The sequence below is a fragment of the Pelobates fuscus genome, chromosome 3 (genome assembly GCF_036172605.1).
Source record: "Pelobates fuscus isolate aPelFus1 chromosome 3, aPelFus1.pri, whole genome shotgun sequence".
Lineage (NCBI taxonomy): Eukaryota > Metazoa > Chordata > Amphibia > Anura > Pelobatidae > Pelobates > Pelobates fuscus.
In genome coordinates, this window is record NC_086319.1 from 75,116,477 (window position 1) to 75,130,316 (window position 13,840).

The window sequence follows — 13,840 nt, forward strand, 5'->3', positions numbered from 1 at the left end:
GAGCGGAAAATTACAGCTAAACACAAACACCGCAAAAGTGTAAAAAGAGGCCTGGTCGCAAATGTACAACATCACAAAAACAGTCCAGTACTTAAGGGGTTAAGGTCAGGCTATAGACACCAGAACCTCTACATTAAGCTGTGGTGGTTCTTGTAACTGTAGTATCCCTTTAAGAACTGTATTTTTGTTGTTGAAAATAAAACTTTGTTAATTGAAAAAAAACAAAAAAACTGGCTCCTAACTTTTTTAGTTGGTTTCTAGATTTCAAGCAGAGTTGTCAAGCCCTGGTCTAAGGTTCTTCTTTCTCCCCTCAAAATGAAATGTGTTAAAGGGACACTTTAGTCAACCTAACAACTTTAGCTTCATTAAGCAGTTTTGGTGTACAGATGATAACTCTGAAGTCTCACTGCTCAATCCTCTGCCATTTAGTAGTTAAATCACTTTTGTTTCTGTTTATGCAGTCCTAGTTACACCTCCCTTGTCTGTGACTGACACAGCTTGCATGGAAACAAAAATAATTTCATTTTCAATCAGATGTAACTTACTTTAAAAGTTTGTATCTTCTGCTCTGTAAATTAAACTATAATTACATACAGGCGGCTCCTGCAGGGTCTAGAAAGTTTTTAACAGAACAGGAGTTATGACATTTTTAATTTATCAGGAGTTGCAATAAAGGAAGTGTAAACATTAGATGGCTCTTTACAGGAAGTGTTTAGGAAGACTATGCAAGTCACATGAGGGGAGGTGTGACTAGGGCTGCATAAACAAAGTGATTTAACTCATAAATGGCAGAGAATTGGGCAGTGGGACTATAGGGGCATGATCTATACACCAAAACTGCTTAATTAAGCTAAGGTTGGTTTGGTGTCTATAGTGTCCCTTTAAAGATACCAATTTTTGTGGAGTCTGTGCTGTTCATGCGTGCTTGAAGTAACCTCTGGCCCCAGTCTCCTTAAAAATGTTGTATTTCTTATTGTAACAATTGACTAATTCATTATAGTAGTCCCACAACTACCGTATATACTCGAGTATAAGCCGACCCGAATATAAGCCGAGGCCCCTAATTTTACCCCAAAAAACTGGGAAAACGTATTGACTCGAGTATAAGACTAGGGTGGGAAATGCAGCAGCTACTGGTAAATTTCTAAATAATTGAATATTTATTTACAGTGTGTGTATATAATGAATGCAGTGTGTGTATGAGTGCAGCGTGTGTGTATGAGTGCAGCGTGTGTGTATGAGTGCAGTGAGTGTGTGTATGAGTGCAGTGTGTGTGTGTATGAGTGCAGTGTGTGTGTATGAGTGCAGTGAGTGTGTGTATGAGTGCAGTGTGTGTGTGTGTATGAGTGCAGTGTGTGTGTGTGTATGAGTGCAGTGTGTGTGTATGAGTGCAGTGAGTGTGTGTTGCAGAGCCTTGGTGGGGGGCGGGCAATTTTATTTATTTATTATTTTTTTTAATTATTTTTTATTTTATTTTATTATTTTTTATTATTATTTTTTATTTTATTTAATTATTTTTTATTATTAGTTTTTATTTTATTGTATTATATTATTTTATTTTCGTCCCCCCTCCCTGCTTGATACATGGCAGGGAGGGGTGCTCTCACTCCCTGGTGGTCCAGTGGATGGGCACTGTGTAGGAGGGGGCTGGCAGAGCTGTTACTTACCTCTCCTGCAGCTCCTGTCAGCTCCCTCCTCCTCCGCGCCGGTCCGTGCAGCTCCCAGTGTAAGTCACTGACCGAGGTGCTGAACGGACCGGCGCGGAGGAGGAGGGAGCTGGCAGGAGCTGCAGGAGAGGTAAGTAACCGCACACAGCCCCCAGTCTGTATTATGGCAATGTAAATTGCCATAATACAGACATTTGACTCGAGTATAAGCCGAGTTGGAGTTTTTCAGCACAAAAAATGTGCTGAAAAACTCAGCTTACACTCGAGTATATACGGTACTCACAAATTATTTGTTTTTTTTATTTAAGTCCATCCAGACTCTCTACCTTTGGGAGGATTGGAGTGGATCCTTTCTCTTCAAGCACTATTTGCTCTGCCCCGCACTGCTTAGTGATGCCGGGGCCAGAGTGACGTCACATTCCGGCTCCTGGCATCACAGCAAGGTGCACAAGAGAGCAGCACACGAAGATCACAGCTCACTCACCGCCTGGCTCCATTCTGCTTCTGCCAACCACTGCAGGCGTGCAGTGAGGTTACTTCCGCTCCACAGAATGAGCTAACAAACACCCAGTCGCCAGGGAAAAGTTCCAAGCTGCCATGGCGACCTGGTGCCTAGGATTTCTTGAGCCCTGCCTTAGATTATATCCCCATATTTTTTGTAGGAATTAATTTTTTGGTTTATCGCCTTGATTATAAAGAAGAAAAAAAACAAAAAAAACATGATGAAGGTAAATCTGCTTCTTATCATTGACAATTGTCATTATATCAAGTCAGCAACTCAAGACTTTAACAAACATCCCATTTAAAATTAACTGGCAGTGAAAGGTCCATGGCACACTCACCACGGGTAAATTTTTATCCACTAGGGTGGAATTTTCACACGCCAATGGCTAGTAGGCGAGTGGAACTAGTCCTATAGACCATATCCTGTAAACCCGGGTGTAACGTAACTCCCTGTACTCCAAACGAGTACCTTCCGTTGATGGACGCTTCCTAGCCTGCGCCGAGGACCACAAGCACCGCACTGGACACCACAACCACCGCAGACTCCACAACCGCCGTAGCTTAACTGGAGTCTCGCCGTCTTCTGTCCACCCTGGATCGGCTTCTGTCCTCCAGGACCGTGTGGGGAAGACCTCTCCTCCAGGAGAGCGTATAAGGAACAAGCTCTTAAAAGAGCTAGGTGATTAAAGCTCAAGGGAGTATGCAGAGCATAGCAATCCCCAGTGTGATTATAGCAGCCCCCTCCAATAACGAGACGAGGCTACGTTTTGAAGGGTAAAGAAGAACTGACTCCACTGAGCATTTATTGCTTTTACGCAGGATTTTACAGGTTAAACACCACCCACTGGACCTTGTGGGGCACCGACAATACAGTTACAGCAACCAATCATACACAAGATGACAATAGAGAACACCCAGCAGTTACAGTGAATTCCTCCCCTCTGCTTAGGAGATAATTGAGTTAATTAACTGTATCTACTCAATTATCTCCAAGCTGAAAAGTTACACTTTTTATATATTTTCATAACTTTGTGAGTTTACATGCGATATCAATAACTTGAATCGGTTAAGTGGTTCAGGAGATAGGTGGAAGTCATATTTTGACCGAGAAGGGAACAAAGCAGCCAGTTCCAACTGGTTTGGCAGTGTCCCTGGGACAACGCCCTGCTGGAGAACAATGGGACAGGGGGAGGGGAAGAGGCACACCTTCCCATGGATTCAAAGGGGCAGAAAAAGTGTCCCAAAAGTTTCAATATGTCCATACACCGTTTTTAAACAGCCAGCACTAGTCCAAATAAAAGTCAATGAGACCAAGTAATGGTTTTAAAGGGCCATACACCCCAGGGCCATAGTCATGTGGCAAGAGGCTGGCAAGCAGGCTTCTACATAAGCCAGGGCAGCAGAGCAGTTTGACACATAGAAAGCCAGTGGCAAATGGCAGTTTGTCACACCGGGTTTGGCTTAATTTGAGTTTACAACTGCGTTGTGTTCTTCCGGCTAAAATAATGACTCTGAAAGGCTGGGTCTTTAACAGAATTTGCATGTTCACGGTTCCTTCATTTCTAGTGAGGAGCTGGTCTTATACCTGCAGATGTATTTAACAACCAATGCTATTTACAACAATCACCATTATTAGTAAATAAAAGAAGCAAGACAGGAACAAGGGAGCTCATTACACTTTAACCAGTGCAAGAAATATATGTTGTCATGGTGCTCGGGATGTTCCTATATTCAATTATGCATTTATTATTCCCCGCTCATTATTTATAACTGAACTATGGCATATAAAGGGACCTGCAACACCGTCATAAATCTTTCCGACTCATACAGGAAAAATGATCCTTCAAGGTAGAGTGGCTACACTTTGAAACTAAACAATTGGAAAATCTTTAATACTACCATTATCAGAAGTAATGTCCTGCTCCTCCGATAAGAAATGTATTCAATAGAAAAATCTATAGGCATAGTATTACTCGTTCCATCACTAGGTGGAAAAACAATTTCTTGTGACAGAGTTAAATTTTACTTCTGTTCAGATTGTGTTTATTCTTCACCAGATGTGTACATCCATCAGTATTATATTGCTTTTTTTAGGGCAGGAGTTATTGCCTTCTTCAACACGGATCAGTTCTAGGGCAAAGGGAAAAAGCAATTGAAGCTCTTTGCCCAGTATTTATAGCAATATTCCACGAAACGAGACACTTTACCGGAAGCTTTCTATCTAGAACGCAGACAGCTGTTCTTTTTTATCTTTGTAAAATATAGGATCCATAATCTTTCCAAAGTCATAATCTTTACCAACATGTGCAACTCGGAAAGTAATTATTTTAGCATTGATTTTCCAAGTTATGTGTCTTACATAAAAACCTGCATAAATAACATTTTGTCTGGACAAGTGCGTGGATTGAGTTACACATTCATAACATTGTCTTTGCATTGAGCGGTTCTGGAGGAGAATTCTGATCACACTGCTGGGCTCTAAATCTCAATGCACAATGCTTGCTTTTGTGAGCGTGACCTTGGGCGAATCGCTTTCATGCCCTATGCATCAGCGGCTTAAACAGCATTGCCAGATATTGTTTCTTCGTACTCCTGTGTGCAGCTAGCTCCCTAACTCAGTACTTTCATTGCAGATTGGAAGAATTTTATTCATGAGCATTCCCCAGTGAGCTAAACTGGTTTTAACACTTTAAGCAACAAAGACATGCTCAACACCTTGCAAACACCTTTTTTTGCACTGAATGGGTTAAGGATGGCAAGAGTTCTTCTGTAACCATTTCACAATGGGCATTCACCAGAGTCAATAAAAAACTGCCAATTTGGGGAATAAATAGTATCTAAAGGTCTGTAGAACAAGTTCTGGATAACTTTGCCTTGTAAATGTATCTCAGTTATATTACCCTTGCCTAGAATCATGTGAAATGCCGTCTGTAGGATAAGGTTAACCATCAGTTCATGAAACCGCATCTGGCCCTTCATATATATATATAAATACAATATTTCCCATGATGCTAAGAATCTTGGGACATAGCAATCCCTTGCATACAGACCATTGGGAAATCTAACCTTGACAAGGCCAGCAGATATCGGAAGTATACTGCGCCAACTGAACACCATGAAAGTATGGTTCACAGACATGGCTAGCCATCCCTTGCATTGCAGATCCTTGGATATTACAGTTCTCATGCTGTTCATAAACTATGCTGGGCATCGTGAAAATGTAGTCCCAAAAGTTTGCAGTTAAGCTTATCTTAAAGATGTAATTCAAAATTCCCATTTGTTGCTGCCAGACATCAACATTGACTACTGTTGTCAGACATTAAAAGGGCAAAGCTATTACTGCCCTATAGCATGCATCATAGTGCATGATGTGACCTGCTATCAGGGTTCTACTCTTAAGACATGATTAGACATCCTGCCCCCGTGTTGAGTAATTCCCTGAAAAAGAAGTGTACAGCCCAGCAATGAAGAGATACCAGAGGGAGAAAGATGTTCTACACAGTGACAGCCTAGTGGGCCACCAGCTGAACAGCATTCACATAGCACCATTTTATGAAAACATATGAAATTAATTAAGGGAGAGGTTAAAGGGGCAATATCATAAACCATAATGCAAGCACAAACAAAATGATATTCTTTGAAAAGCAGATAAACAGAGAATCAGCTAATCCAAATATAACTCAACATTTAAAAAAAAAAATTAAACATGAATTCTATTATAGCTACTGAAAACATGGATCCTAAATACATTATTATTTTATTATTTATATAGCGCCAACAAATTCCGTAGCGCTGTACAATGGGTGGACTAACAGACACATAATTGAGATCAGACCACTGGACGTACAGGAACAGAGGGGGTTGAGGGCCCTGCTCAATGAGCTTACATGCTAGACGGAGTGGGGTATAGTGACACAAAGGGTTAAAGTAGGGGAATTAAATAGTTTGTTAGAGAAGGGTTTATTGAGTGCTTGGTAGGTCATTTTTGACAGTTGCAGGAAGGGAGTCATGGGGTGGGGGTGAGAAACCTGCTGACAGTTTAATTGATACGCTTTAATGAAGAAGTGAGTTTTCAAAGATTTTTTGAAGGAGTGGAGGCTGGGTGAAAGTCTGATTGAACACACATTGAAAAAGCAAGAACACATAACTCTTTAAGGACAAATGAACAGTCAACTGTGATAATACAGAACTATTAGAAATGTTTTACAAATTTATGTAGTGCTCACTTATTACCAGCAGATGTCACTGTCCAGATGGATATTTATTCCCACATCAACGTTTTAAAAAGGGAAGCTATGTGCATGTGTTTTTATCCTATAAACGCATGTACTAATTTGCTTCAAATTACTCTACAGGCTGCATCTAACATATTCTTTTTTTTTTAATGCAAAAACAATATATATAAAAAATAAAATTAAAATTAAAACACAAAAGTATATTCTGCAATGTTCAAGGTTGTGCAAAATGCATTCTCTTCAAAAAAGAAAGTAATTTAATGTTTTCCCGAAAATAGGACATCCCCTAAAACAGCTCCTAATATAAGCCCTACCCCCAAAAAATAAGCCCTAGTCTTTCGTTAATCTATGTTCTGGGAATTTTTCCCGAACATAGATTTGCGGGATTCCATTCGCGAGTAAGCTTATCTATGTTAGGGGAAACTTCCCCGAACATAGATACACAAGATTCCATTCGCAAGTAATCTTATCTATGGTCGGGGAAGTTTCCTCGAACATATATTTTTGCGGTACTTTATTTGCAAGTTTTTCCCCGAAAAATTCAGATAAGACCCAGTCTTATTTTTGGGGAAAGACGATATACTTTCTACCATATGTACCGCACCGAGGAAAATGCTGGCACTTTAAATATTTTTATTATTAATAGTAATAATACTAATAATATAGCAATTCTGAACCTTTTCCCCATGGCAAAATCTTAACGGACAGAGCGGGTTTTTTTTGAAGGTTGTAGTTCAGATGTCAACCTTCTGCTGGGTGATGCTAACAGCTGAACTACAACTCCGAGAAATCTTAGTCCCAAAATCATTAACAGCAATATTTATGATTAAGCAAAAAAAAAAAAAAAAACTACAGGATGAATAGGAGGAGCCGAAAATATATGCCTACGAAGCAATATCAATAATGGATTCAGATTATTTCTAAAACTAAAGAAGATTGAGAAAGAAAAATAATATATAAATAGTAGTAAAAGCATGGGTTGTTATTGGATCGTTGTAGGTTATAAAGCAGACAGTACAATCCAAACTAAAAAAGTGTACCCAACTCTTCATACATGCATTTTCTTTTCTCCCATCTTCACTTCTTAGGCAATTATTTTCAGCACTAAAATGCGAATATGGTAACTATAGAAGCAAGCATATACTGTAACACTGTATATCCAGGGCTCGAGTCCTGCAGGAACGCGTGGGAACGGCGTTCCTGCACTTTTTTTTAGTGCAGGAACGCCGTTCCCGTTTATGGTCCTGCAGGCACGCAGGGGGCGGCAAAAAATGCCGCCCCCAAATGTCCCCGTGTTCCCCCTGTCATGGGAGGTCCAAGAGGTGGCCTAATGGCCACCTGATGGACCCCCCCGGCCGGCTCTTGTCTCCTTCTGTCAGCCGCGGCGAGGGAGCTGTGTTCTCTCTGCTCCCTCTCGCCGCGCGCCGTTTGCTGATGCCGGGAGCCGGAATATGATGTCATTTCCGGCTCCCGTCATCAGCAGACAGCCTGCGCGGCGAGAGGGAGCAGAGAGAACACAGCTCCCTCGCCGCGGCTGACAGAAGGAGACAAGAGCCGGCCGCACTGAAGCCCCATTGGACCCCAGGGACAGGTCCACGCCAGCTCTCCAGGTAGGGAGGCTGGGTGTACATTTTTACATTTTAAAAAATATATACAAATAATTTTTGTGTGTGTATGTGTCTGTGAGTGTATGTGTGTGTGTGTATGTGTCTGGGAGTGTGTATGTGTGTGTCTGTGAGTGTATGTGTGTATGCCTGTGAGAGTGTGTGTGTGTGTGTATATGTGTGACTGTGAGTGTGTATGTGTGTATGTGTGTCTGTGAGTGTGTGTGTGTGTCTGTGAGTGTGTGTGTGTCTGTGAGTGTGTGTGTGTGTGTGTCTGTGAGTGTGTGTGTCTGTGAGTGTATGTGTGTGTGTCTGGGAGTGTGTGTATGTGTCTGGGAGTGTGTGTGTGTATGTGTCTGGGAGTGTGTGTGTGTATGTGTCTGGGAGTGTGTGTGTGTGTGTCTGTGTATGTGTCTGGGAGTGTGTCTGGGAGTGTGTGTGTATGTGTCTGTGAGTGTGTGTCTGTGAGTGGATGTGTGAGTGTGTATGTGTATGTGTTTGGGAGTGTGTGTGTGTGTGTGTCTGGGAGTGTATGTGTGTGTGTGTGTATGTGTCTGTGAGTGTATGTGTGTGTGTATGAGTCTGGGAGTGTGTGGGTGTGTGTGTGTGTGTCTGAGTATGTATGTGTGTGCACGTGTGTGTCTGTGAGTATGTGTGTCTGTCTGTGTGTGTGTGTGTGTCTGGGAGTGTGTGTGTGTCTGTGTATGTGTCTGTGTGTGTGTGTATGTGTGTGTGAGTGTGTGTCTGTGAGTGGATGAGTGTGTGTGTGTGTCTGTGAGTGTATGTGTGGGTGGGTGTGTGTGTGTGTATGTGTCTGTGAGTGTATGTGTGTGTGTCTGTGTATGTGTCTGGGAGTGTGTGGGTGTGTGTGTCTGTGAGTGTGTGTGTGTGTGTTTGAGTATGTATGTATGTGTGTGTGTGTGTGTGTGTGTACGTGTGTCTGTGAGTATGCGTGTCTGTCTGTGAGTGTGTGTGTGTCTGTGAGTGTATGTGTGCACCTGAGTGTGTGTGTACGTGTTTATATATGCATGCAAGTTTTGTTTTTTTCTGGTGGTGGGGTCAGGGTGGAACTCGAGTGAGTTCCCACACTTTATTCCCCAGGACTTGACCCCTGTGTATATCCTACCCTACACTACCACTAGAAGGAAATGGAGAATGGATAAAATAGATGTAGACTACCGCTGGTTATAAAGCACCTACCCTGGGCTAGAAAATACAAAGATAAAAAGTAGTGAAAGAAGAGAGTAAATACTCAAACCTTCCACCAGGAGTCGGTTTGAATAAATGGTGTATCAACTTTGATTGAACATTTATCTTATTTCATTGTTTAGTTGATACACCAACTTTGATTGAACATTTATCTTATTTCACTGTTTAGTTGATACACCAACTTTGATTGAACATTTATCTTTGAAAGTTTGAGTATTTACTCTCTTCTTTCACTACTTTATCTAATTATTTTCAGTAACTTGTAAAACACCTTCTAGCTGTTATGTCACCCCATCACATTTTTAGCAAACCACCCCTACTAGCTACTTACAGCAGTTGACAGTCTAGATGCTAATGTCATTTCTAGGTTCCCCTTAAGACCAAGCAGCGCAGGAACCAAGATGAAAACTTCTGGAAGGTTTTTGAATACTTGCCAATGCTGTCGGAAAAAAAAAAACAAAAAAAATAAAATAAAGTTACAAAAATGCATGCCAATATGTCACAATGTAATTATGTAATATTAACTTCATTAAGGACTTACTGCCACTTTATAAATAATAATAATAGTAATAAATGCAAGCACATTGTATTTATATTGGAACTGACATATCAGATACATCGGTTCTCAGGTGCCCTATCCACATTTAAAGGAATACAATGTTAACTTAATGAAGCAGCTTTAGCATATAGATCATGCCCCTGCAGTCTCACTGCTCAAATCTCTGCCATTTAGAAGTTAAATCACTTTGTTTAGACAGCCCTAGTCACACCTCCCTGCATGTGATTTGCACAGCCTTCCTAAACACTTCCTGAAAAGGAACCTAGATTCTAGATAGGTTCTTTCATAGCACAGTCTGTTTAATGTAGGAACACTTTGGTGTTCGCACTAAAACCTTGCATTACTGATACCACAGTGTTCCTTTAAAGTTTAATTTACAGAGCAGAAAACGTTAAAGAAAGTTAACAAGTTTTCATGCATTTTAGACTCCTCTGAAAACAAGAAGTGGTTTTCTGAATTTGTTTTCATTTAATGATGGGTATTTTGGATAATTCCATATACATAATTTGGAGGAACGCCAGTGGAATGGGTGGAGAGATACATTTACCTCAATCTTCCAGGTTAAGGCTCACCTTTTTAAATCCTGGCAGATGAAGCCCCAGGAATTACATTACTGCAAGTCAAAGACCTTCATAGGTGGTCTTGTATACTGCACAGACATATTTCACACACTGGGCAAGAAGGTGCTTTTTCCCATAGATGTTTCAAATGATGAATTATGGGAAATAGCAAGCCTAGCAAGTGGAAGCTCATTGGAGCTCTGCCTTTTGCCACTTTGTGAGCAAAATCTGCTCATAAGACCAACTAGTCTCCACTTTGTCTTATGATATCTTTTAATTGTGCGTGCTGGAATTTAATTGCAAGTGTAATTGAGGTTTTCATAAAGATTCCATTATTCTGAAAAACTTAAAAGTATTTGATACAATTATCAGCATAAATATAAACTTCAAACGCTGCCAATAGCTTTTGTGAATTCCTCTCAAGTAACACATGAGTGAAATAAAAAAAAAACAAGGAAACAAATTACAGTTAGAATGTGATATGAAAACTGCTGCTGTACCTAATGCTCCCAATGTCCTTTTCTTGTTGCTGTATCGCACTTTAAATATGATTGAACATTCCGTACTCTGCTTGGGGACCTGATTTTTCTCTTTTGGAGACCCAGTGAACTTGGATAGATGGGTTCCTATAGCAGGAGGAGAATCTGCCTAGGAATCTCAATGAATCGCTAATTATACATTACTGATGTACCTTAATTTGTAACACAACGCTTTAAGTCAGTTATGAGGCTGCAACCTTATCTCCTTATCTCCTCATATAGGAATCGTGCAGCATAAAAAACAGAACTATATAGTAAATATAGTGCAATCATGTTATATTTAATACACGAGAAAACGAAACAAGTGTATAGCTCACTCGATACACTGCCTCCTCCCAGGTGCTAAGCATATACAGCAGTGAAGGTCCGCCCAGGGTAAAACAAGTTGGGACCTAACCAGGTTTGCATTAAAAACAACAATACAAACAACATAAAAAGGTTTGCCCTGTCAGGAGCATTTTGATGTTGCACCAAGGCACATTCCGCCATATGGCTTTTACAAATCGGTACCTGATTTTATCTGGACTAACGTGGGTTAAAATATTATTTTTCCTTTATCTGCATGTACCTGTTTTTGAGAATATATTGTATGAAACATGTATCTTATATGTACTTTCATGCCATGCTCCATATTTTTCACATTTTTTGTTTGTTTCACCATGTTGATTTAAATCAAGCTTCTTCTACAAGCTAATTTCTATTCCTACAAGTATTATTTATCCTTTTTTCCATATGCTTCTTCCACTCTACCAGCTCTCATTAGTGATAACCAGTTTCTGTTTTGACAACAGTATGGTCTATCAAGTAAAATTAGTCATTTATTCAATGTACACAGTTGATGTATATGAGCGCTTATTAAAGTGCAAGTGTTATATCGATTGACTGTGCAAAATAATTCATCTCTTAGTCATCTCTCAAGGAAAGAGATGTATATACAGTGTGATACCGTTTGTACAAATATTTTTGTATATATACCACTCATAAGCCTGGAGCCTAGTAATTGGCGCAGTTGAACAGCAGAGTATGCAGTTAAGGACCATGCCACTCTTGCTTGTAGAATGCAGGAACATTGATGGTAAAAATAAAATTAATAAAAGTATAAACCTTAAAAAGTATATACTTTATAAGAACTTAGAATTACAATATCAAATAATATTATAAATAGTCCCAGAGACGTGTTTTGTCTAGATGGCTTCTTCAATCTGGCGCAGTAAACCATCAAGTCCTCAGTTTTTAGATGGTTCCTAAATGCTGTAATTCTCTTTAGGTGTGTTCTTCCTGTATTCCAATCATCTATATTGTCAGAGTTATTGGAAGGAAATACGTATAAAGTGTGTGATAAAAATAATACATGCATAATAGCAAAAACGCAATTTAGCCAATATGCCATGAGGTGCTAATATGAAGAAACAAGATGTTTTTCTCAAAGTATGACCCTGTCAGCTAAAAGAGCCAGACGGTGAGTAAATACATCTGTGTCAAAAAAAGATAAGAACACAGATAATTAAGTTTAATTATATATAAAAATAGAAATATAGGGTGATATATCCTAGGTTAGCAATTTACATATATAGAAACTATATACATATAAAAATATAATTAGCAATTAGATAAATTAAGTTAGCTTAAATATCCTGAAATTGCCATAACGCTTAGGTGAACAGGGACACATTGGTTTATTGGTTTGAGACCAAAGTCCACATTGAGATAAAATAAGAAATGCTGACCAAAGCATCTTGAAATGAAACATTCCTAAATTGTCCTGAACAAGGATTAACCCTATGTGATAACAGCTGGTAACACTCCTGACGTAGACCAACAGTTCCACCTGCTGTTTAAGAATATAGAAATATATATCAAAATGACGTCAATGGCCATTAACATAATGATTTGCCCCCAAATTTCATTGGACCAGGTCAGAAGGTTAACAGATAAGGAATGGCATAAAACCCATGATATACACATACAAGAAGGAAAAGAAAAAAAAGACACACACAAGAGGAGAAAGGAGATAGATACACACAGAAGTAGAAAGGAGATAGGACACAAGACAAGAGACGGACAAGAAGACATCTTAAAACAATCTTAGAAATAACATTGGAACATCTATCGGTAACTATAAGCCAATTATACTAATTGTAAAGTTACGTAACTAAAACTAATATTTTGATCGAAATCAGCCAGATTGGATTTCATAATAGCTCATGAAAAAGATTTGATATTTCAAACCGCAGACTGGAATATTAATCAAAATCATGAAATAAAAAAATAGAATATCAAGAGTTACCCAGAGTTATATCAAGAGTTACATCTAGGAAATATGTATCAGATAAAAACTGTTTTAACTAAACCTGCAAGAATTTAGTTACTGGATGAACTAATTAATCATAATTAATCACTCTGAAATAGCACTGAGCTGGTTAACATTCTGTGCTAGCTGTTAGAACATTGTTGTAGAACTTTGTGTATAGATCACCTAAGTAAATAATGAACTCTGTCCAGCTAAGTCTAATGAATGGTGTTTACAATAAGCAAACAATCCACATGTGTTTGTAAATTGTACTAAGATGTAAAAAGCGAAGATTGTATTTTAAGATCCTGAAAAATTCTGTCTTTAAATTATAATAATCCATATGCTGATAAACTCATATGGTTCCTTATAATTTAACAAATAGTAACATTCTATTTGCTGATTGTCTCAATCAATAGTGTATGAAGAACATATTCCATATACTAATCCGGTTGATTGAATATATCATCAACTAACAATCATATCCTTTTCTGAGAAAATACAGTGTTTACATTGAAAGTAAGGAACACCTCCAGTTGCAGTCACTCAGAGTGAACCAGAGGGACTTAGGAGTATAATATGCCTCCATCCACTCAGATTTGCTGTCAGCAGAGCACAGGGCAGCACTGTGCACAGCATCCTGTGATTCAGTATCTCCTCCCTCTGCATGCAG

At 39.3% G+C, this 13,840-nt stretch overlaps 1 protein-coding gene across 1 annotated transcript in view; it reads right to left on the reverse strand.

Annotated features, from left to right (window-relative positions):
- Window positions 1-13,840, reverse strand: part of SLC41A2 (solute carrier family 41 member 2) — a 173,091-nt gene that overhangs the window by 116,248 nt on the left and 43,003 nt on the right. The window contains exon 3 of the mRNA XM_063447218.1: window positions 9,551-9,658. Within this exon, the coding sequence (XP_063303288.1) occupies window positions 9,551-9,658 (108 nt within the window). The remainder of the gene's footprint in view (window positions 1-9,550; window positions 9,659-13,840) is intronic.